This window comes from Podarcis filfolensis, assembly GCF_964270895.1.
Source record: "Podarcis filfolensis genome assembly, chromosome: Z".
NCBI classification, from domain to species: Eukaryota; Metazoa; Chordata; class Lepidosauria; order Squamata; family Lacertidae; genus Podarcis; species Podarcis filfolensis.
Genome location: NC_139617.1, coordinates 41,058,265 through 41,083,853, shown reverse-complemented (window position 1 = coordinate 41,083,853; position 25,589 = coordinate 41,058,265). Strand labels below are relative to the sequence as shown.

Here is a 25,589-nt window from a genome sequence, read left to right as displayed (position 1 = left end):
CCTTGCCCCGGGTGCTGACAACCCACGCTACGCCACTGGTGACAGGGTGTTCTCGGTGTTTTAAAGCAGTGGTACAAATATACCCAAGGTTCCTCTAATACAGACCTGTCCAACTTTTCATACCAAGTGGGCCACAATAACTGCCTTGTGGGGAGGGACAGGAGTGAGGTCAACATTTGATGCCCCTCCAGCCCTTGTGCTGCCTTCCCAAAGCTGAGTAAGTGAGGCAGCAGGCTCTGGGAAGGAGGCCTGAGGCTCTGGCACGGTCCTAGAGCCCTCATGCCTCCTTCCCAAAGCCCAGCATCTCAATAACCAGGCTTTGGGAAGGCAGTGTGAGGGCAGTGGGCCATCAAATGTTGCCAACGGCCACCAAAAAAGTCCCCACAGGCTTTGTGCTGGGCCACCCTACCCTAATACCATGTCTGTATGCCATGTTAAGAGTGGGACAGAATGAAGTTCCATATTGCCCAAAATGTTCTTCTTGTGTCCTGCCCCAAATGATGAACATACAGACTTGGCACTGGAAGAGATTCTCTCTCTCCCCCCCCTCCCCTCCCTCCCTTTCTCTTTCTCACACACAAACAAACATGCACTGTACTTGCAACCCAAATATTAGAATACGGTATCTTTTCTCTATAAAGCAATCACCCAATTTATGATTTAGGTACGTCTCCTAGCAACGCCTTTCTCTCTTATGCTATTCTTGGCGGGGGTAGGCTGGGAGGGTGGAACCAAGCAGTTTTTAGCACATATCCAATAGCAATGTCCTTCACAGTGTCCTGGCAGCTTGTTGACCCAATAGAGGGTTCTGTCAGTACCACGGGGATATTTTGTCCACGTGCCCCTGCACCCTCCAAAATCTGCTGCAGATGGGTGGTAGGGCAGAACAGCATGACTGGGGACAGAGGGAATAGGCAAAAAAATGGCTTCCCACTGCAGTGTTGCTGACAGAATCCTCCGCTGGACCAGACAGCCATCTGTCAATAATGCCACCCATTGCAGACAAAGCTTAGTACAGAGTTTCAGTTAAGCAAGGTAGGTATCTAAGCCACCAATTGTGCTCCAAACTAAGTCTGCAAACCAGCTCCAAAGTCCCAATGAATTAAATCAGCTTTTAAGTTAGATACCCACTGCTTTCAGTGAATGCCATGTCAACTAAAAAGGATAGGAAGCTGCCTAACACAGAGTGAGACCCTTGGCCCATCAGCTCAGTAGTATATACACTGACTGGCAACAGTTCTCTCTGGGGCTTCAGAAAGAGGGCATTCCTAGCACTTCTTGGAGATGTCTGGGATTAAAAGCGAGACCTACTGCATGCCAAGTTCACTGAGCTGCAGCTCTTCACCCACATAGCCAGGAAATGTATGCCAAGCTACACCCTCATTGCAAGGAAGCGAAAGCAGGAAGAAAACAACACAGAAATCAGTTATGAAGAAATTATGCTTTTTTTAAAAAAAAAATCACACCCATAATTATTGTTTGCAACTGTCTGTCTTGAGAGACGATAGAGTCTGCCTTTGGGGATGAAACCAAACCTCTGCATTAGCAGCACTAAAATGACCTCCCTGGAATGCAAGCCTGGGCAGTGTGTATGGAGGTCTTGGGCTGCCAAGATGACAAGACACCCCTCTCAGCCTCACTGACATGGTCCAAAGGAAAGCAGAGCGATACATTTGGCACCAGCTTGGCTGCAGAGTTGCCAGAAGGAGGTATACAAGGCTCCACCCAACCACCCAATCTTCTCCTGCAAGGCAGCAGAAGTTTAGAATCAGAGTTTTCCTTCTCCTAGTGGGGCTACCTTCCCAGGTTGGTGAGCCCCATCTGCCCCGCACTTCCCTCTACAGCAGCCTTTCTCAACCTGTGGCTCCCCAGATGTTGTTGAACTACAACTCCCATCAGCCCCAGCAAGCATGGCCAGAGCTCAGGGATTATGGGAGTTGTAGTCCAACAACATCTGGGGACCCACAGGTTAAGAACCACTGCTCTACAGCATGGGTAGGCAAACTAAGGCCCGGGGGCTGGATCCGGCCCAATTGCCTTCTAAATCTGGCCCGCAGACGGTCCAGGAATCAGCGTGTTTTTACATGAGTAGAATGTGTGCTTTTATTTAAAATGCATCTCTGGGTTATTTGTGGGGCATAGGAATTCGTTCACTCCCTCCCCCCAAAAATATAGTTCGGCCCCCACAAGGACTGAGGGACAGTGGACTGACCCCCTGCTGAAAAAGTTTGGTGACCCCTGCTCTACAGCACATGCAGAAACTGCCTTCCTGACCATTGGAGCCACTCTTGGTCTTTTTGTCCACTCAATCTTCCAGAGCCTGTCTTCATGTGCACAGGAAGACCCTAACTCAACAAGGATTTCAGACCCATCGGCTGCCCTCACCTGGTTTAGCCAGCCAGTCAAAGCCATTTCCTAGGGTGTGGCTGTTGCTATAAGCTGACAGCTTCCAGGAGCCCCAGGTGAGAGCTGAGTGCAGAGTGGGGACCAAAGGTGAGCAAACTGCCCCAGAAGAAGCACAATTTGCTCCCCACCAGAGATACGACCCCTCCCCTAACACCAGTGTTAGAAACTGGGATAGGACTGATAGGAGTCATGGGGCTCAAGGGACCTAGGTTGCTGGCGCCAAAACAATGTATTTTTCTTCTTCTTTTGCCCTGCTACCAGACCAGGCAGCCATGCAGACACCCCCCCCCAAATGCTGCTGGGTGAATTAAGGTGGTCTGCTGATTTTGCCACGTCTTTTGCTATGGCACTACTGCACAAAAAACATGATTCACCCGGCAGCGGGGGGAAAGGGGATTTGTTTATTTAACTTGCTGCTGGGCAAATCAGGGGGTCTGCAGGGTAGCAGCAATTTATTTATTCATTTATGCTGCCAGGCAAATCAGAGGTTTGGTGGGGGTAGCGCGACAGCAAAAGGCGCAAGGTCTTTTGCTACCGCTGTGCTCGACAGACCAGCTGATTGCAGCCAGGCAAGTGAAGGTGCCAGGCACCGAGGGTGGCGCCAGGACATTTCGATCCAGTCACAAAAGGAGATTTTTAAAAAGGAGAACTGGAACTGATTACCAGAGTCTCCTAGGACCACAGAGGGTTGCCACATACCATAGTTGGTTCATCCAGCCCTGGCTGGCAGCAGCTGCCCAGAATCTCAGGCAGAAGCCTTTCTCAGTACCTGATCTTTCTTAGTTAGAGATGCAGGATAATTTTGAACGCGGCCTAACAACCCATACACCTCATTATTTCTTTGTTTGTTTGTTAAATTAATTAAATTTTTATACTGCCCTTCATTCGAGGATCACAATGTTTTAAATATAAAAACACAAAAATACATAGCATAGTAACAAACAAAAACCAGAACACCACCCAATACAGTTTAAATGACCATAGATTATTTAATTAGCCAAAGGCATGGGGAAAGAGGAACTGTTTTGTCTGGCACCTACAGATTAATAATTATAATTATTATTTATTATTATTATTATTTGTACCCTGCCCATCTGGCCCATCTCTCCAACAGAGATTAAGAATACATTAAAATGTCACACATTAAAAACTTCCCTGAACAGGGCTGCCTTCAGATGTCTTCTAAATGTCAGGTAGTTGTTTATCTCTTTGACATCTGATGGGAGGGCGTTCCACAGGGCGGGCGCCACTACCGAGAAGGCCCTCTGCCTGGTTCCCTGTAGCTTTGCTTCTCACAGCTAGGGAACCACCAGAAGGCCCTCAGTGTCTGGGCAGAACGATGGGGGTGGAGATGCTCCTTCAGGTATACTGGGTCGAGGCTGTTTAGGGCTTTAAAGGTCAGCACTTCAGAGGGAGTGTAACCCCATCAAGAGCAGGCAACCTCCCTTCCATCCTGTCTAGTGAACCACCCGCTATTCCAGTCTTATCTGGGCTGAGTTTCAGTTTGTTGGCTCTTATCCAGTCCATTACTGAGGCAAGACAATGATCCAGCACATCCACTATCTCACCTGCAGAGGTAAAGTGGAAGTAGAGCTGTGTGTCATTAGCATACTGCTGACAACATACTCTAAACCTCCGAATAACCCCACTCAGTGGTTTCATATAGATGTTAAACAGCATGAGGAATAAAATTGTACTGAAGGCTCCACGGGGCTGAAGAACACTCCCCAAGCATCACCCTCTGGAAACAACCAGACAAGTAAGACCAGAACCACCAAAAAGCAGTTCCACCTACTCCTAACTCGGACAGCTGCTCCAGAAGGATACCATAGTCAATGGTACTGAAAGAAATGAAAAAGAGAGAATGTTTTGAAGTCGTGTTGTCATCCTTCTTACAAGGAGCCATGGGGTTATCCCATAGGGTTTCAACTTTTTTGAGTCCACAGCTTCCTTGACCAACTACATGCTTTCTGCGGCACCCCTGTGGGGCTCAGGAACCCAGTTATGTCACCCTTTGCCAGCCAAGCTGGCAGCCTCTCACCCCTTTTCGAACACCCTCCTTTGTGGAGTGTTTCCTCAACCTCCTCTCCCCTCTCCCTGGGAGTCCTCTGGGCAGGCACTGCTGCCACCCCTGGTATCTGAGCTGCCCTCCCCACCCCAAAGAGAGGTGCCTCCTCACACTGCCCCACAGGGGCCTGGGAAGCACCTCCTGGCCATCCCCAGAAGCACTATTCACCCAGGGAGCTTGTAGCCAGGGCTGCTGCAACTAACAGCTGTGCAGGCCTTTTGGAAGCAGAGACTAGAGAGGGCATCAGAGCAGGGAAGCTAAGAGTGGCAGAGGCCAGTGTTGCCCATGGCACCTCTGACCATCATTCAAGGCACCCTGGGGTGCCACAGCATACTGGTTGGAAATCACTGGGTTAACCCATTTTGTTCTCAACCACCTCCAATACTCAGCCTAACCACTACACCACACTGCCTCTCAAGTGGGATTCTGGTTTTTGTTTTTTGTTTTAATTCTGCTTGTGTATTACTTTATGTATTTCTATCCTGCTGCAACTTATAAGGGGCTTCTGAGAAATCTTCCACCCAGCTGTCAACCACTATACACCTTGAGCCCATTTTCTGAGTCTTAGGATTACAGGTGTGGGTGATGAACAGTGCCCAATTTTTGCTGCTCTCCTTTAATCTGTAAGAAGAATATCAAGTCTGGTTCCAGACTTCTGCAACCCAAATAGCAAAGATTTCCTTGATTAATTTCTCTTTTGAAGCCTATCTCTAATATACCTTCACAGGGACAGTGTGTTTTACACTGATTTATGTTATGCTGTATATCGGCATTCTCTGGCAATAAAAGACAGCGTTTCAGTAATGCCCCATCTGCACTATGCATTTTAAGCATCATCATAGCACTTTAAACAGCTCTGGCATCCTGTAAAGAATCCTGGGAACTATAGTTTGCTAACAATGCTGAGAGCACCCTCCTTTCCCCTCACAGAGCTACAGTTCCCATAGTTCCTTGGGAAGAGCAACTGGCTGTTATGAACCACACAGGTACTTGTAGCTCTTTGAAGGAAATCGGGATCTCCTAGCAGCTTTTGGCGCCCTTCGTGAACTACGATTCCCAGGAATCTTTGTGGGGAAAGCCAGAGTGGTGTGACACTGCTTGAAAGTACAGTGCAGATGGTGTTCTTGTTACTATTTTGAAGTGCAGGCAAAAAAAACACATTTGAGCACAACAAGGGCTATAGCTCAGTGGTAGAGGGTAGAGTGGTAGAGGTAGAAAGTTCCAGGTTCAATTCCCCCTGGCATCTCTGGGTAGAGCTAGGAAAGTCTGCAACCTTAAACCTTGGAGAGCTGCTATCTTCTAGTGTAGCAAATGCTAAGCTAGAGATAGCATTGACTCAATAGGAGGCAGCTACCGATGTTCGTTCACTTCCAGCACTAAAAAGAGCATCTGGGTTGTGGGCAGCAATGGCTCTACATCACCCACCCCTTCCAAGACGATGGAAAGCCAGCACCAGCACAAGGTGCATGAATTCACCCATTATTTTTAACCCAATGGGGTTTTATTCAGCATTCAGGCAAATAGGAGGGGGAACAAACACACGGGCCACCTGGAAATGTGCCAGGCGGCCCAACCTGGCTCAAGATGGTTTGCCAAATCTTTGCTGCTGCTCACCAGAGCGGTGGGTTACATGCATGATCAAAACAGCAAGCCTTGAGTCCTGTAGGGTAGGCATGAGATTAGGGTTGACAGAAATGGGGGGTGGGGTGGGGGGCGGGACACGCAGCCTTTCAAAGAGAAAGGACTGCCACAGTCAACTCTACAGTTCCTTAGCAACAGACACAGAGACCCTTCGAGTTTGTGACGACGTCCCACCACCTCAAATGGCTATAAGTACAAAAGGGCATGGCTGGCTTGGAGCCCAGAACCAGACCACCCGCCCGTCTATGTGCTAACAAGAAAGCAAACTTGAAGAGCCACAGCCATACTGTGACCCTGCTGCTCCCTGCAGATGGTATTCTGACAACGCTCACATTCAGACAGGAAGGGCTACCCTCACCTGCAAGCTGGTCCTACCCCTCTGTCATCAAACACGGCTAAGGCCACATTCACACAATATGTTTAAAGCACTATGACACCACTTTAAACAGTCATGGCTTCTTTCAAATAATGGGGGGCTTCTTTCAGCATCCTTAAACTCCAGCTCCCTGATGTTTGGGGGGTAGGGAGTCATGACTGTTTAAAGTGGTATCAAACAAGGTGCACCCCCCACCCAAGGCAAATAAAGGAACAGGAAGAGGGGAGGAAGAGAAACTCCCTGGTAGATAGGGTACAGTATCAGTTGGTGGCTACTAGACTGGTAGGGTGGAAAGCAAGGAGCCCAAAAGTTGTTGGTGCCAGAACCAATGATAGGAGGACCCAGAGTCAATGAGCCAACCAATCCTAGCTTTGTCCCCATCTTCCTCCCTGCTGAGTTCTACCAGGACTAACACTCTTCCACACTTCCGCTTGTTCTAGTTCTAGAAGGAACAGGTCCAAGCAGTTTTCTGTTTGCTCCACTGCTTCCCCTGGAAACCTTGCTCTTTAAGCACTGAATTGGAGCAAATATGAATCTGTGGAAAACCCAACTGATGTTTGCTCCAAATCAGCAGTAAAGATGGGGTCTTCCTTGGGGGAAAGTGGCAGGAGAAGCAGAAGTCTGGATGAGCCCTCAGGAGGAGAAGGAAGCTGGCCACCCCCTGAGCTAGTTTGTAAGTAAGAATAGCAGGCAGGCAAGGGGTGACTCAGGGAGGACTGAGGATATGGGGCAGTGCCCCATTCGCCTTAATGAAGCAGCCTCCAGTGCTGTAGACATACATCTGATGACATGGGTTCTACTCCACAAACATTATGCCACAACACCTGTTAGTTCATAAAAAGGTGCTGTGTGACCTTTTTTTCTTTTCTTTCTTTTTTTTGGCAACAACAGACTTACCACAGCAAACCCTCTGAAAGTCTCCCTCCTAGGCACTTCATTCCAAAATGAGTAATGCACTTCATACCAGCCTGCAACACAAAGCAGTGGAGCAGGCTGCTCTGGATTGTGTGCAATGGCTACAGGGAACTGTGTGGTGCCTCTGGGGCAAAGCCAGTGCAGCAGACACTCCATCCCTCCCCAAGCAAGAGGACAATGTTAGAGGGATGGAAAATGCTGATTGAAGGTCTAGTTTGCCGCTGTCTTTGGAAAGCAGGCACAGGGGGGATCACAGAGAGCCAGAGCTCATTGTGCAAAACCAAACAGGGAGCAGACCAACTTTATACCAATTCTATGCCAGATAAGAGAACCAATCAAGCGTTTGATGTGCCACTCAGGTCTGATCCCCAAACAATCTGTTCTGCGGCTGTACCCCAAAGGCTTTTTCAATAAGTCCTCTCGAGAGTGCTGGTTCCAAGAGTTGAATCCAATAGTTATTCCTAATGGGCATGGCTAACTTTGGTCCATTGGTCTCATTGGGTCTACTCTGAGTAGAACAAAGATTGGGTACCATCCCAAAAGACACCCTGCATAACAGGCAATATATGTCCTGCGGTAAAAAAGCTCAACAGCTTCAATCCTAAAAAACAGCTCAACAGCTTTGGGGTTAAATCCTAGAAAAAGCTCAACAACTTTAGGGTAAAATTGTAAAAAAAAAGCTCAACTTTGGTCGGCCCTCACACATGTTCACTTTATCAAATCTGGCCCTCTTTGAAAAAGCTTGGGCACCCCTGTAGTGTATAAGTTATCACCCTATATAAGTTAAGTTTATATCATGCAACATTTGTGATTGTAAGTTGTTTGAAAACAATTTTTAATATTGTGTTTTAATGTTACAACCCGCCCTGGGACTTTAGGGTGAAGGACAGGTAACAAATTGTTTTTATTATTAATCTAAACACAGTTCCAGTACAGATAAAGACTGGGGAAAACATCTACTTAAAAGGCTCACTGGAAGAGGAAGGTCCTCACCAGATACTTAACAGATTGGAACTCTAAATCATCACAACTACCAAGGTTGCTGAGAATCACAAGTACTGGCTGTTGCACTCAGGTCCTGTCTGTGGGCTTCCCATAATAAGCATCAGATTGGCCACTGTGAGAACAGGATGCTGGACTAGATGGGCACTGGTTTGATCCAGCAGGGTCTCTACTTATGTTCTTAACAACAATTGGTTATAAATAAGATGCAAGGGTCCAGGACAGTGGCATGCGTCAGTTTATATGAATGAAATAAATTTTAAGCTACAGTCAAACGAGAGTAGATAAAAACATGAGAAATGGCAGCTTAACAATGAGGACCCATAAAACACTCTTAAAAACACACAGCAATTTATTGTGGCACCAGCTTTGGTAGACTGGAGCTGATTAATCTAATGCACTCTTAGTTCCCTAAAAACTTGCCACTTCTTTGACAGAATAAATTGTCTAGTCCTGCAACGCCTCAATATTAAGTTGCTATTCCTCAATTTTAATCAACTCATTTTTATTTGGATGACCAGCATTCACAAGACACGGGAGGGGTTTTGTGAGATTGCAATGAGCAGCCAGAAGCTTACGATTCCACACTCACCCACTTCAAATCTCAGCAAAATAACAAACTGAGGCTGAGCACAAGGGACAGGGCACAATCACAGAACAGATCTGCTGACCAGCTTCGATATTTGGCTTCTCTTTCTCTGCCTAAGCTCCCCCCACCTTTCAGAATCCACTGAGCAAATGGGAGAGAGATTATCTTCAAACAGCAGGACCAACACTGCAAGACACCACGGCTCCACTGACACCATTGTGCAGCTTTAACAACAAAACATTAATCCAACATGACATTAGAAGTCACAAAGGTCTAATAGCATTGGTTCCCGAAAGGGGTGGTACTGCCCCATGGGGGACAGTAGGATTACCTTGTGGGGTGGGGAGCTAAAAGGCAAGGGGGCAGCAAGAGGCCACTGGAGGTGTAAGTGACTATCAGGCTTTGAAAAGCTGGTATGACTGGGTCAAGTTCATCAGTTTTGTTGAGTTAATTAAACTGAATAGTTTTAATTGAATTTTGAATAAATCTATGATTATTGGTTATTGTTTAGTACCGTATTTTTTGCTCCATAAGACGCACCTGAACGTAAGACACACCTACTTTTTAGAGGGGGAATGCAAGAAAAAAATATTCTTTAAAGGGAGCACTGAGCAGAGCCTGTATGCGTCCCAGGCTCTGCTCAGCACTCCCTTTCACGAGCCGCAAGGAGCATGTGTGCGGTGCTTGCAGGCTTCTCCCTCCTCGGGGAAAAGCCCCCAAGAGCCACACACACGCTCCGCGTGGCTCTTTAAAGAGAGCACGGCTCTTGCGGGCTTTTCTGGGAGGTGGGGGAATAGAATGAGGGGCGGCCCTCAGCCAGCAACAGCCACACGAAGCCTCTTCAGGGCAGCGGGATGAAGGCTCCCCATGCCCTGAAGAGGCTTCACGCAGCTAAGCCAAAAGCTAGAACAGCAAGAGGGAGCGCTGCGCAGTGATCCCTCTTGCTGTTCTGGCTTCTGGGATAGCCGCGCAGCCTGCATTCACTCCATAAGACGAACACACATTTCCCCTTACTTTTTAGGAGGGAAAAAGTGTGTCATATAGAGCGAAAAATACTGTATTTTCTTGTGTTGCTATCGTCTTTAGTGGGTCATGCAAGCTGCTATTCTGAACAATGCTTTTTATTGGGCAGAGGACACAGGGGATGAGTTTGTGGAACCAAAGAAGCGGTGGCCCAAAAATGTTTGGGAACCACTGCTCTAAAGAGAAACACACACACCCCCACCCATCTACTCCTATTATCAGTTCCTAGCACCAGGACAGATCAAGCTCCCCAGCCACCCTTGATTATCTTGCAAGTCTGAAGGAAACTGTTTTGTACACACTCGTAAGCCTGTTCATGTAGCTAGGATGGAGTGCAGTTTCTTATCCTGCCCCAATTGTGATGACTGGTGATTTGGATAATCTTTTCAAGTCTTTTTTTCAGTGCCTGAGGGTGGGTGGGGTCAGAGATAAAAATGGGTTGAGCAAGGGATGTAAATTTCACCTTTGTACAGTCGGCTACTTTCTATGCAAATGCATGCACACACACCTCTTTATTCTCCACCCAGGCAAGCAAGCACAGCATTCAAGGACACATTCCAGACAGGCAAAAGAGCTCTCAGGTTGCAAAGCCAGGTTGGTGAGGTGTGAGTTCCAAGGACCAAACAGAGAGGCCTTGAGGGCTGCATTTTGCCCTTGGGACTGAGGTTCTCCACCCACAGTCTAGGTTTACTTCTACACTGGGCACTCAACACAGAATTGCCAGGCTCCCTTTTTTCTGCAAGACATCACGAGCAAATCATCCCCCTCATATTCACCTGTTCAGTGATTTAAATGTATAGAAGAAGAAGAAGAAGAAGAAGAAGAAGAAGAAGAAGGAGGAGGAGGAGGAGGAGGAGGAGGAGGAGGAGGAGGAGGAGGAGGAGGAGGAGGAGGAGGGTTTGGATTTGATATCCCGCCTTTCACTCCCCTTCAGGAGTCTCAAAGCGGCTAACAATCTCCTTTCCCTTCCTCCCCCACGACAAACACTCTGTGAGGTGAGTGGGGCTGCATGTGGAGGAGCGGAGACGCGAACCCGGTTCCCCAGATTACGTGACTGGGGACACCACACTGGCTAATGAGGGGAAGGCTGTTATTTGAATTAAAGAAATATGGAACTAGAGTAGCTATTCCACTCACAGCTTAAAGGAGAGCAGCAATAATTGGGACACTGTTCAACGTCCACACCTGTAAGCACCTTTGGAAACTTGGGTGCAGCTGAGTCACTCTTCTGCCACAGGTTCCAAGGTCCAATTCACACATCATGCATGTTCATGAGTCACCAATGGTAAACGTGAGTGGAGTCATCACAAATTCCTCCCCCACTGTCAGAATGGTTAAGTGTTGCTGCCCCATCAGCTTAGCACCATGTTCAGATGATGCACAAGCAAGCAGACTCATACAATCAGGAATAGAGCATGTGGTACAACCCTACTTTAGAATGCAGGTGGAGCAAGTCACATGTTTGAGTGCTGCCCCCCCCCCCATTTAAATGCAGCTTTCAACAAGTTTCCACATCCTGGGACATCACACTAATTCTCCACTGACTACCCAAATGTCCTAGCCATTGATTTCTTTTGGGGTTGGGCACAGAGAACCACAAACCTTTCTGCAGCAAAAGTCTTAGAATCATAGAATTGTAGAGTTGGAAGGGACCCTGAGGGTCATCTAGTCGAACCCCCTGCAGTGCAGGAATCTCAGCTAAAGCATCCATGACAAATGGCCATCTGACCTCTGCTTAGAAACCTCCAAGGAAGGAGAGTCCACAGCCTCCCGAGGGAGGAAGTCCGTTCCTTATTGTCAGAAAGTTCTTCCTGATGTTCAGTTGGAATCTCCTTCCTTGTAACTTGACGCCCTTGGTTTGAGTCCTACCCTCCAGAGCAGGAGAAAACAAGCTTGCTCCATCTTCCATGTGAAAGCCCATGAGACATTGGAAGACAGCTATCATAATTCCTCTGTCTCCCCCTTTTCCAGGCAAAACATACTGTCAGGGAATCAGGAGCAGGAGCACTGGGGAGAGAGGAATTGGAGAGCGAAGGGGAAGAATCCGAGGGAAGCGTAGGGGAGTATGACAGTGGCCCGAGAGATTCCATGAGCTTCTCCAGCGAATCAGAAGATTCCCAGAAGGGGGCGCCGATGGTCAGAGCAAGGGGGGTCCCAGAGGGGACGCACCAGAAACAAGGAGCCAGAGGGGAACCCCAAAGCAGCAGTGGGGGATTGGGACCAGTTTCCCCACCAGAGCGTAGTGGGGGGGAAGAGTCACATGTGTCAGGGCCAGCGTCCCCTCCAGCCGGCAGAGGAGGTGAGTCAGGGCTGACCACGCCTCCATCGGAGAGTGGGGGAATGGAGGGGAGGTCAGTTGCAGCTAGCCCCCCCCGAAGGGGGAAGCAGTGACAGCAGCAGTGAAACGGTCAGGAGGAAAGCTGCTGGCTGGGCGCGCGCGCCAAGTTCAAATGTGCAGGCGCGGGGGACAGCAGGAGACCCGGATGGGGAACCAGCTCCTAAAGCCCGCCGGAGGGAGGGAGAAGGCTCAGGGGAATCAGCGTCAGAAGAGGCTAGAAAGGGCGAGACCCCGGCGGGCAGGCGGACCCAGAGGAGGAAAGAGCAGCGGAAAAGGTGGAGCAAGGCGAGGGTCTTAAACTGGTGTACAGGGGGAGGAGATTCAGAGGGATCATCAGCGGTCTGACAGTGAGACGTAGAGCTGCGCGCTGCGGCTCTGGAAGTGAAACTGAACTTCAATAAAGACTTTTGTACTTAACAACGAAGCAGCGTTGGTCCTTTGTGAGCTGGGACCTTGGGCAGCTCTGACACATACGCAGCTCCTTCAACTTTTCCTCATAAGGCTTGGTTTCCAGATTTTTTATCATCTTGCACACCTTCCAGTTTGCCAACAACCTTCCTAAACTGCAGCTCAGTGACAAATCATCTGCTTTCCATGGAGAAAATCCCAGGTTCAATATAATAATAATATAATAATAATTTATTATTTGTACTCCACCCATCTGGCTGGGCTTCCCCAGCCACTCTGGGTGGCTTCCAACAAAGATTAAAAATACATTAAAATGTCACACATTAAAAACTTCCCTGAACAGGGCTGCCTTCAGATGTCTTCTAAAAGTCTGGTAGTTCTTTATCTCTTTGACATCTGATGGGAGGGCGTTCCACAGGGTGGGTGCCACTACAGAGAAGGCCCTCTGCCTGGTTCCCTGTAGCTTTGCTTCTTGCAATGAGGGAACCGCCAGAAGGCCCTCGGAGCCGGACCTCATTGTCCGGGCAGAACGATGGGGGTGGAGACGCTCCTTCAGATATACTGAGCCGAGGCCGTTTAGGTCAACACCAACACTTTGAATTGTGCTCGGAAACGTACTGGGAGCCAGTGTAGGTCTTTCAAGACCAGTGTTATGTGGTCTCGGCGGCCACCCCCAGTCACCAGTCTAGCTGCCGCATTCTGGATTAGTTGCAGTTTCTGGGTCATCTTGAAAGGGAGCCCCACACAGAGCGCATTGAAGTAGTCCAAGCAGGAGATAACTAGAACATACACCACTCTGGCGAGACAGTCTGTGGGCAGGTAGGGTCTCAGCCTATGTACCAGATGGAGCTGATAAACAGCTGCCCTGGACACAGAATTGATCTGCACCTCCATGGACAACTGCGAGTCCAAAATGACTCCCAGGCTGCGTACCTGGTCTCTCAGGGGCACAGTTATCCCATTCAGGACCAGGGAGTCCTCCACACCAGCCCGCCCCCTGTCCCCCAAGAACAGTACTTCTGTCTTGTCAGGATTCAACATCAATCCATTAGCTGCCATCCATCCTCCAACCACCTCCATGCACTCACACAGGACTTTCACTGGTTCTGATTTGAAAGAGAGGTAGAGCTGGGTATCATCTGCGTACCAGTCCAAACACCCCAGCGGCTTCATGTAGATGTTAAAAAGCACGGGGGAGAGGACAGAACCCTGAGGCAACCCACAAGTGAGAGCCCAGGGGTCTAAACACTCATCCCCCCCCCACTGGCATCCCTGGCATCTCCAGATAGGGTGGGGAGAAACCTCTTGTCTGAAATCCTGGAAAGCTGATGCCAGTCAGTATAGAGGGACCTAGAGGGGCCAGTCGTCTGACTTGACATAAGGCCTTTGTTCCAGCTCAAGGGATCATGGGGAGAAGAGGTGAGGTATTAAAATTGGAATCTGCTACCAATTTCTTGCTAGCTTTTAAAGGTAAAGGTAAAGGGACCCCTGACCATTAGGTCCAGTCATGACCGACTCTCGGGTTGCAGTGCTTATCTTGCTTTATTGGCCGAGGGAGCCGGCGTACAACTTCCGGGTCATGTGGCCAGCATGACTAAGCCGCTTCTGGCGAACCAGAGCAGCGCACGGAAACACCGTTTACCTTCCTGCCAGAGTGGTACCTATTTATCTACTTGCACTGGTGTGCTTTCAAACTGCTAGGTTGGCAGGAGCAGGGCTCGAGCAACTAGAGCTCACGCTGTCGCGGGGATTCGAACCGCCGACCTTCTGATCGGCAAGCCCTGGGCTCTGATGTTTAACCCACAGCGCCACCCGTGTCCCTTTGCTAGCTCTTACTCCAGAATAATTGCCACAGGCAGCGTTAAAAAGCTATTTATAAAAGCAATTCCAGCATTCCCACCCCCCAAAAAGTTGGCAGTTGTTTGGGTGTTCTTTCCAAAACACCTTCATATATACACACACACCACTGCCAAGGCAACTTGGCACACCTCACCCTAGCCAACCAGACACTGCCTTAGCTGCTGCGACAAGAGGAGTGAACCATGCTGGTTTGGGACAGGGGTTCAGCCCCCCCCCCATGCATGACCTCAGGCCAAGGCTGCCATCTCTGTTTATGCTACAAGGCAGGGCAGAAATGCAAACTGAATGCAAAAATCTGAAGCCAGGGTATGAGGTGAGGGCTTCTCTTGCCTGCTTTGGCGATTTCTCACCAAGCCTACCCAAGAGAATTTCTCTCACCACCACACCACCCAAAGTGTTAATATTCACAGCTCTGATCCTAGAGAGAGAAACAGAACATAGCATGCTGAAAGAGGCAAAGCCAGCCTGCTCCCTTGTTTTTGCAGCCCCCAGCCAGAGAAAAGACCAAGATGTTCCAGGAGCTGCTGAGTCAACAGTCCCTTCCCAACTTCAAGGCATCTGCATTTGTCCAAGGCCATCCCTGTGTAGGAGAGGAGGGTGGTCCTGGCTCCCTGCCTCAGTTGGCAGCTTGCTTTATAAAGGTTCCTTGGTTCCCGTTAGCCAGTTGAGAACTCAGAAGCCCATTCATATTGCTCCAAATCAAGAGCATGGGGAACTTTTTTCGGTCTGTGGCAACATGCCCTTCTAGGAAACCTTTCAGGAGCCATATGCCAATTGTGGGTGGGCCAGATGCAAAGCCAGGCAGAACAACTCATGTAGATTTGTGGTACGGAAACACCCCAAGTGTATTTACCTATTTATTAGCCAGTGGTATGGTGGTTACAGGCCCCTGCTGGGAACTGGGAGACCAGGGTTCAAATCACCAGTCAGCTATACTGAAGATCACTGGGTAACCTCTTGTGAGTGACTGTCTTTCAGCCTAACCAGGGTTGTGATGAAGCATGTATGCCACTTTGAGCTCATTGGAAGAAAAGTGGGATATAAATGCAATATATGTGTATCTTTGTAAAATTTTACCCTGTTAATGCAGATGCATCACTTAGGGTAGCTTATAACAGTTAAACTCACAGAATCGTTATAAAAACAAACACATATATACACACACACGTATTTTTTAAAACCATACAATACAGAACACGAGTAGGCAAAACTGATTACAAACAAAACTCTAAGATAAAAAGATGGTGATATGCCCGGCTGGGCAAAATCTACTACTAATTCTGCCTTCACTAGCCTTTGGAAGGCAGTTAAAGAGGAAGCCATCCAAACTCAAAAGGGAAATAAATTCTACCTTGAGTGTGACTACTGAGAAAGGCTTATCTGTCATTACAGCCGGCCATATCAAGGGCCCCTCCATTATATCTGACTCCCAGCTCCCAACCAGCATGGTTAATGGTGCCTACAAAGGAGGGATGTTAAAAAGTGGAGTAAGGCATCAGTATTGAGACCTGTGCTTTCCAACATATATGTAACTGTCCTGGTGTTGAGCTCCAAAAGGATCTCTCCAGACTGGGTGAATGGGCATTAAGAGGCAAATGCAATGCAATGTAAGGAAGCGTGGAGCGATGCATGCTGGGGGGGAATACACCCCAGTTTCAAATATACACTGATAGGGTCTGCAAAGGGCAGTGTGACTCACAGGAAATATATTGGGGCTATGGCGTTACGGTGGGTGGCTTGGCAGAAATGCTGGTCCTGTGTACAGCCACTGCCGAAAAGACAATTTCGATGTAAGGGATCGTTAGGATTGAAAAGGAACTGCTAATATTGTAACACCATTATACAAATCTATGGTGCAACCACACTTTGAATCCTGTGTACAGCTGTGGTCACTGAATCTCAAGGAGGACATTGTAAGGCTGGAAAAAAGATTCAGAAAAGGGCAGCCAAGATAATCACTGGGTGAGAGGAACTCCCGATCAAGGAACAGTTGGGGCTTTTTTAGTCTGTATAAAAAGGTAGTAAGGAGACAAGACAGAGGTATATAAAACCGGACAGAGTTACATTTCTCCCCCTACCTTTTTCATTGTATTAGAACCTGCACTAATCCAATGAAGTTGAATATTGGAAGATCCAGGGCAAACAAAAGGAAATATTTCACACAACACAGAATTATACACTGGAAATTTGCTGCCACAGAATGTAGGTGATTGCCATCAACTTAAGATGGCTTTAGCAAAGGATTGGGGGTGGGGGGGTTACACAAACCCATGGAGGAGGGTAATGGCTACTATTCCTGATGGCTGTGGACCAATTCCTGTACTGGAGGCAGTATACCATATTTACTCAAATGTAATGCACACCTTTTTTGGCCAAATTATGTCATGAAAATTAGGGTGTGCATTAGATTTTAGGACGTGTTTACATTCGCCAGCAAATACTTTTTTGGTTTCAAGGTGTGCATTAGATTCGATGGTGCATTAGATTTGTGTAAATACGGTAAAAAGGTACAGGTAAAGGACCCCTGACAGTTAAGTCCAGTCGCGAACAACTCTGGGGTTGCAGCGCTCATCTTGCTTTACAGACCAAGGGAGCCGACGTTTGTCCGCAGACAGTTTTTCCAGGTCATGTGGCCAGCATGACTAAGCCGCTTCTGGAACACTGACACCAGAGCAGCACATGGAAATGCAATTTACCTTCCCGCCAGAGCGGTACCTATTTATTTACTTGCACTTTGACATGCTTTCAAACTGCTAGGTTGGCAGGAGCAGGGACCGAGCAACGGGAGCTCACCCCGTCACAGGGATTCGAACTGCTGACCTTCTGATCAGCAAGCCCAAGAGGCTCAGTGGTTTAGACCACAGTGCCACCTGCGTTCCCCTGGTAAATATGGTATATGCCTCTAAATGCCAGTTGCAGGGAATCACAAGCTGCTGTTTCCCTCAGGTCTGGCTTGCAGGCTTCCCATTGGGGCATCTGGTTGGCCATTGTGAGAACAGGTGGCTGAACTAAATGGGCCTTTGACCTGATCCATCAGGGCTATTTTTATGTTCTTAACCCAAGATACAGACAGTGATGGCTTCACCACCAGCTAAATATATACTTTCACCCTCCTCCTTCCAGAAAAGCATAAGGCATCTCCACAGCCCCCAAGAGTGGCTGTGGCAGCCCAGTCAGTTGGGCGGGGTATGATGATGATGATGATGTCCTGGGGTGCATCCCAGGGCCAAGCAGAAAGGTTTGGAAATGCCACAATTGGCCCCTGGAACTGAGGCTCCCTAACCTTGATCACACCTGATGAAGATTTCTGGAAGACTCAAGGCATTCCCCCAGCCATGTGGATTTTTGGTTTGTTTCATACAATTATATGCCACTTGGTTGTAAAAATAAATAAATAATAAATATCTCAAATCAATTTACAAAAAGAATATAAACTATAAAATCATCAGCAAAATTACCAATCAAATCTTAATATTCTTGTGCACCTGATGAGCCACAGATTTTCCACCTGTTTATAGGGACAGAGGAAAACTCAAGAAGATATGGTGGTTTTGGTTTTTTGCAATATATATATATATATATATAGTAGCACGGTTTTATCTGCTAACTACAGAGAATTGCCTTCAAGTCACCTTATGTCCAAGAAGTGGATAACTTTAAAAACAACAAAATAGTTCACTTTTCACAAGGTCAAAGTGGGTTATTAGCTCTCCATTCCAGATTCCCACATAAGTTCAAAACAAAGCACGCTCTCCACTATAACCTGTGGAGAGACTTATTGGACTGAATTCTTTAAGAAATGAATATACATGTCTGATACCTTTCAAGACTGTTATTTTCTCCATGCATCCCCATTTAGGGATCAGCCACAATATGATTGCTGTTCTCTATGTTTGCCTGTTGCATGTGTTTCAGAAATAACAAGAATACATTTTTAAAAGTGCAGAGGCTCGATAAGAAGTTGATGCTTATATGACCTAACTTTCCCATAGCCAATACACCTCCATGATTGAGGACCTGTCCCATGTGCAATGCAGAAGAACAATCTTCAGTAAGAGCCTGTTTGTTAGTTCTATGCTATTAAACCTGGGGTGACCCCAAAACACACTTAAAAGTAAGGAAGTGGAGGGATGCACCCTAAGCTTTGAACATCATCCTTTAAAAAAAAAATTCAAAATTAAAACAAAACATATTATCCAGAAACATATCAACCTTATCCCCCCCCCCATTTTTTCTCCCTCCCCCCCACTCACCCCCCCCCCGGCTTCCCTCAGTTCCAATCTTTGATTTCTCTGAGAATGCTGTTTTCTGCATGTTACAAAGTGGTATAGATCCTCAAACTCTTTAGCTGATTATTATCAATAAAAAGTTTGTGAATGTTTATTCAAAGCCAGCCAAGGAGTCCAGTTCGCTTTGTTGCGTCTTCAAATACTTTGTAAAGGGTTCCCATTCACCTTTAAAGTCACAGTTATCCTTGTCCCATAGCTTTGAACAACATCCTATCCTACAATGACACAACCAAGAATGTATCCTTCAGGACAGTTGTCGTCAACCTTTTCAGACCCAGGAACCATTAGGAATAAGGAACAGAGAGACCCAGAATCCCATTGTCGTCCTCCACACCTCTCTATCTGGTCCTCAGAACTTTCCCTAGATCACATGCCTCACCCCTTTTTTTCAGTGTTTTTGCCTGGCTAGAATACAGTCATACCTTGGGTTACAGACGCTTCAGGTTGCGCGTTTTCAGGTTGCGCACTGCACCAAACCCAGAAGTACCAGAACAGGTTACTTCCAGGTTTCGGCACTCACGCATGAACAGAAGCACTAAATTGCGCTTTGCACATGTGCAGAAGCACCGAGTCACGATCTACAAGTGCACAGACGCGGCGCTGCGGGTTGTGAATGTGCCTCCTGCACGGATCACATTCGCAACCCAAGTGTCCGCTGTATGTCCTTGAATTCTTATCATGCCTCTTCCTTGTTTAGCTGAAGGATGGAGAAGGGTATGCAAGTGAGTGTAGAATTTTGGCGACCGTGCATTAAATGATTTACATTACTTGCTCCACCCACTTTTGCCTCTGACCCCACCAACCACTGACCTTTGGAAGCTTTCCCAGAAGGGAATGCGGCACCCAGGCTGGAAAAGGTTCCCTACCCTGGAAAGAAAACTTAGTGTTGACCTAGAGACAACACTGGGACATCTAAGAGGAAACACTCTCCTAGCTCTGCAAGTGTATGGTTTCTGGTTGCCCAAAACATAGTGTATTTAGAAATATATAAGGCACTCTCTGAGCTCTGCAAGTGTATGGTTTCTGGTTGCCCAAAACATAGTGTATTTAGAAATATATAAGGCACTGGGAGTATAAACCCCACCCTATGTACACTATGATTGGCATAGGGCAGTATTCTTGACATTGTCTTGCATGACAATGCAGAGTTAAGCTTGGTGTAATTTTGGAATGTTTCATAGAAAATAATTTCCTGGGGCAGTAGGCATGTAATCCAATATCTTCTTTCAGAATGACTTGAACTGTGATTCCTGTGGAGTTCCATTGTACCTAAAAGAGCTTGCATGCCATGCTCTTGAAAATGGAGCTCCTTGTGTTTTCAGTAATCCTAAATACTTAGATTTGGAGTAAGGAGGAAAGGGGACCCCTGACCATTAGGTCCAGTTGCTGACGACTCTGGGGTTGTGGCGCTCATCTTGCTTTACTGGCCGAGGGAGCCGGCGTACAGCTTCCGGGTCATGTGGCCAGCATGACTAAGCCACTTCCGGTGAACCAGAGCAGCGCACGGAAATGCCATTTACCTTCCCGCCGGAGCAGTACCTATTCATCTACTTGCACTTTGACGTGCTTTCGAACTGCTAGGTTGGCAGGAGCAGGGACCGAGAACGGGAGCTCACCCCATCATGGGGATTCGAACCGCCAACCTTCTGATCAGCAAGCCCTGGGCTCTGTGGTTTAGACCACAGTGCTACCTGCATCCCAGGGCCACCTGCATCCCGATTTGGAGTACACAGTGGCTAAAAAGCCCCCTTTCATGCTGATGGAGCGGCTCTATAATGCTAGAAGCAGGGCCCCTGCTGCAGAAATAGCAACAGGTCTCTGACAACAGACCACAGCACAACTGGCTGTTGTACTAAAATTCTCATCCTCTCTGACCATGGGCCATTCCGGTTAGAGTGTCACACCAGGTCCAAATGCCCACTCAACTTTGAAGTTCAGTAGGTGGCCTTGGGCAAATCACCACCTCTCAGTCTATCCTACTTCTTTGCAAGGACATTGCAATGATACTTACCATTTCAGATACCAGGCATACTCAGAAGATATATAGGTTATATTTTGCAATAAAAGTTCTAACAAAGGTGGCCAAGAGATATTAGGGTTGCAGCCTGAAGTACACCTACTAGGAATTCCCATTGAACTTAGAGGGGCTTACTTGTGAGTAAACATGCTGAGGTTGAGCTATACCAAGTCAATTTACTAAGCCCCAGGGGGACTTACTCCCCCAGTAAGCATGTGGAAGTATTTGCTGTGTATGATGAAGAAGTACCCTCCCCATTGGAACCTTACCTCCAACAGGGACTTCACTGAGCTGCCTTATTTTGATTATGCATTTTGCGTTTTTATATTGCGATTTTATCTTGTGAAGCGTGGGTACAGGTATATAAACTTAATAAATAATAATAACATAATAACAACTCAAGTCCAACCTACACAAGCTGCACCATGTGGTTAATATCATCAGCCTACCTGAGAGGGCTACTGTGAGAACAACTGGAGATATAAGAAAATCACTTTGAGCGCTCAAGAATTGCACTACAAGTATCAGGAAGGGGGAAATCTCAGGACCAGAGGGCCAGATGTGGCCCTTGGGTCTCTTCCTAGGCCACTCCTTCTCTGCAAGCCACACCCCTCTTCTCAGACCACACCCCTTTCCACTCCCACTTTGTGTCCTCCTTGAGTGCTTCTGTGTGACTGAAGAATGGAAGATTGTGTGTATATGCAGACAAACCTGAACTATGTGACTTTAAAGCTCACCCCATTCCTGTGACTGCAGTCTGTTTTCACTGCTTTTAATACTGGATTTTAAATTATTGTAACCTGCCCTGGGACCTGCTGCTAAAGGGTGGGTCATCATAATAAAAATTATAGACTGAACTTGATCTTGGTTTTGGTGTACTATAGCCTACTGTACAAGCCATTGTTCCATTTACTTTTGGGTTCTGGTTGTGCCCGCCATTGTCATGCAACCCTTGGAACACTGCCTAGGAGAGGAATGCGGACCTCAGGCTGGTAGAAGTCTCCCTACCTGCTGATGAATATCATGGCATTATATCTCATTGGGAGAGGCTGAAAACAAGAAAACTGGAAGCTTCAATCCCTACCTTGCAGATCCGCACCGTTGAAGGAAATCTACTTCCACATCCACTCCCAAAGTAGGCATCTGTTTTATCCAGGTTCCTCTGTGCCAGAGCTTTCCAAACTGTGTGTCGCGACACATTAATGTGTCAGGCTGCAGTGTGTAGGTGTGTCACGCAAATGTTCCCCACACTCCCTTCTAGGGCTGGGAAGGGGTTAGTTTAACTTCTGGTTTGCTAGTAAAACTGAATTACTGTGTCGCGAAATGATGCATGTCTTAAAAAGTGCGTCGCCAACATGAAAAGTTTGGAAAGCTCTGCTCTACACCTTCCCCAACCACCACCTGGCCACACAACACGCAAGCCTAACCTGCTTATCCAAGTCCACCATATGTTCCAATTTCCAGATGTCAATGCTATATACATTTCACACATTATGCGCATCCACGCAAAGGGCACAGCAAGTCACTCTGCCTCCAGAGGCTATTCATGCGTCTAATAGTGCAGGTATAGCTAGTGGTGTACTGGTGCCTGCCAGATGTTTCAAGACTTCCAGCTCCCATCAGGCCCAGTCAAGTGCAGCCAATGGTCACGGTTGAGTTGCACTTCAGCAACATCTGGCGGGCACATTGGCTACCTCTGGGGTAGTGACTAAGAGCATTGGATCAGAGCTAGGGAGCTTTGGGTTCAAATCCTCACTCAACAAAACTCACCTAGTCACTATGGGCCAGTCACCCACCTACCATGCAAGGTTGGTGGGAAGCCATAAAATTCAAGAAGTCAATGTAATAATATATCTCACCCAGCCTTTTTCTCCTCGTGCAGAAAAAGGTTTGTCCGGAGTTTATGCCACAGATAGAGCAATGATATACATGTCTACAACAAGTTGTTTTATGCTCAGTAGGGCTTACTCTCAGGTAACATGCACAGGATTGTGGCCTCAGTCAACCATCAACAAGGAGGGATGCAACTTGGACTTTTGGTATATTTGATTCATTCTGGCTCAGCTGAATATAGAAAAAGTTGTCTCCCCTGCAACCAATATTTCAGAATGCTCAGGGTTGCTTCTTATACATGTGGGGAAACCTGAGGCACTGCAGATGTTGCTGAGCCACAGCTCCCATAATCCTTTACTACTAGCCATGCTGGTTGGCACTGGTGGGAGTTGGACTTCAGTGACATCTGAAGGACCACAGGTTGTCTCCTGCCCAACCCGCCTTAAAACAAACAGAACACTGTCCCCTTCCAGAAGACCACTCCCCACCCAAGTTCACACAAACTCCCTAACTGTGCTGAACACACTTAAGTTCTACTAAGAGAGTTCTGGGGTGCTGTCACTCTCCTATTCCACCAAGTCTGGAAGCACTGAGCCCATTAAGCTCAGATGCTTAAGATTACTTAAGCACCAAGAACTTGAAGCACTCTCCACATGTTCAGAAGCTCCTAACACAATCACGTCACAAGGCAAAGCATACAGAAAGTGGTTTTACCAGACCTGACCACTCACTCAGGAGTTAAGCCTCTGGGGCACTCCTTTCCGAAAGAATGCTGAAGAGTTAGCCAGACAATTGGGGGGGGGGGGGTTTCCTTGTGTGTGGCTATTACTATTATTAATTTATTACCTGCCTTTAACCCTAGGGTCCCAAAGCAGGTTATAACACTAAAAAGAAATGTCAACAACAGTTTAAAACAACTTACAATAATAAAAATGTAGGTCCTAAAGTATTTTAAGATTCATCCCCCCACTTCAGCGGATTTTTACCACCATAGGTCTACAGAAGAGACACAGACAGAAATACACCTACATGGCAGCAAAGACATGGGACAGAGGGAGACAGAGCCACAGACAACAGAAAAAAAGTTATCATTTCAGACAGGTAGTTGTGGGGTGTGGCTTATTTGACGATAAGGCCTCCTTCAACGCCCCAAAATCAAGTCTCGCTGCTCAAACCAGGCAAAGATACAATACACAGTCCCTGAGCATAGACAGAGGATATTTCCCTCAACCGTAATTAAACTTCCCCCCGCTGCGCGCACATCAAAGCCACTCCTCTTTCTCCCCCACGAAAGAAAGTGGGAAGAAGAAAGTAATCCTGGCGCTACACGGTGCGACTGTGAGCCTCGGCACCTAACTGCAAGGGGGCTTAGAGAGTGATAGAAGATGGACGACAGGTGGAAAGGTTCCCCCCACCCACCCAAAAAAGTGTCCCGACAGCTGTGAACCCTTGCACCTATTCGCAGGCAGGCTTCGCGCAGAGGGTTAATGTGAATAGGAAGACGTGGAGAGGGTAGTGGAACGGACGTGGGAAACGGAGTCCCCCTCCCCTCCGCCCGGCGCTCCCTCCCTACTTGCTCGCTCACCGCGGTACTGGAGCGCTCCAGCCAGGCGGACGGTGACCGTGCCAGTCAGAGGCTCGCCGGGGCTGTAGACGACGCGGCTGTCGCCCAGGCGGATCTCGAAGAGCTGGATCTTCCCCATAGCCGAGCCGGGGCTGGAAGGGGTCGGACGATGGAGGCCTTGCGCTCTTGCTGTAGCTACGGGCTCCTCTTTTTTTCCTACTTCGGGACGACGGTCGGCGGCGGCTGATGCCTGCTGCGCTTTTACGCTCCGCTCTGCTCTCTCCGCCTCTCCGGGCAAAACTGCGGAAGGCGCAGCTCGTCTCTCGTTCGCTCTCTACCTGCTTGCTCAGGGGACGGCCTGCGCATGGCCGGCCCCTTAAAGGGCCATCCCGTGGCCCCGCCTCCTCTCCTCCTGCCTTCCTTAATCCTGGTGTTCAGCTTCAGAGGCAGCCAGTCAAGGAAACACTAACCCGCCGCCGCCGCTATTTACGCGCTTGGATTTCATCCCCGCGAGATGTGATGATGGATTTATCTTGGAAGTTGGGTCTATGCTTGGGTCTGTGTGTGTTTAACACACGAGGATCGGCCGCATTCATAAGACGCTGTTCAGGTTTATCTTCCAGACAGAAGAGCTGAGGATAGAGCCTCCCGACTCGGAGGCAGTCTATCGCCCGGCCGCAAGCAGCAGCGCCGTCAGGACAGGGCTTTGGGGGCCATTCTCACTCAAGTCCAGTGCAAAAGATAGTTGCTGAATCTCTCAATCATCACCCTTGCACAGCTTCAGAAAACCACAGAATTAACAAGTTAACAGAAGCAAAGCCTGCCATCCTATCTCACCCAGTCTTCTGCGCGGGGGTTGGGGGCACCTTAGTACTGAGTCACACCATCGGTCCCTCTAGTCAATATCCTGTGCATTGGGGGTGGGGGCTTTTTTCAGTCCGAGGGCCAAATTCACTTGTGAACTACCTTCCAGGGGCCATATGCCCGTGGACGGACAGGGTCAAGGGCAAAAGTGGGCAGGAAAATGGACATGCCTCTTCCCTTTCTACAGTAGACTACATTCCAGCCATTCAGAGCTGGAAGTTTCTCTATACTATAAACTTATAGTGGTTTTTAAGGGTGCAATGCCCCACACTGGTGTGGAAGGAGAGGATGGTAAGTGGGGCAGGAAGATTCAGGGACAATCAAAGAAACATCAAAGATTTCCATGTAGTATGGAAGCAGTAACCATGCCTCCTTCCAAGAGCATTGGCTATTCTT

General features: G+C 47.9%; 1 protein-coding gene across 2 annotated transcripts in view; it reads right to left on the bottom strand.

Annotated features, from left to right (window-relative positions):
* ARRDC1 (arrestin domain containing 1) overlaps positions 1–24,769 on the bottom strand; it is a 53,466-nt gene extending 28,697 nt beyond the window's left edge. The window contains exon 1 of one of the 2 annotated variants that reach the window (XM_083597373.1): positions 24,351–24,769. In XM_083597373.1, the coding sequence (XP_083453499.1) occupies positions 24,351–24,468 (118 nt within the window). In that variant the 5' untranslated portion in view covers positions 24,469–24,769. The remainder of the gene's footprint in view (positions 1–24,350) is intronic. The other variant, XM_083597372.1, reaches the window with a different exon arrangement.
* Positions 24,770–25,589: the final 820 nt, after the last annotated feature.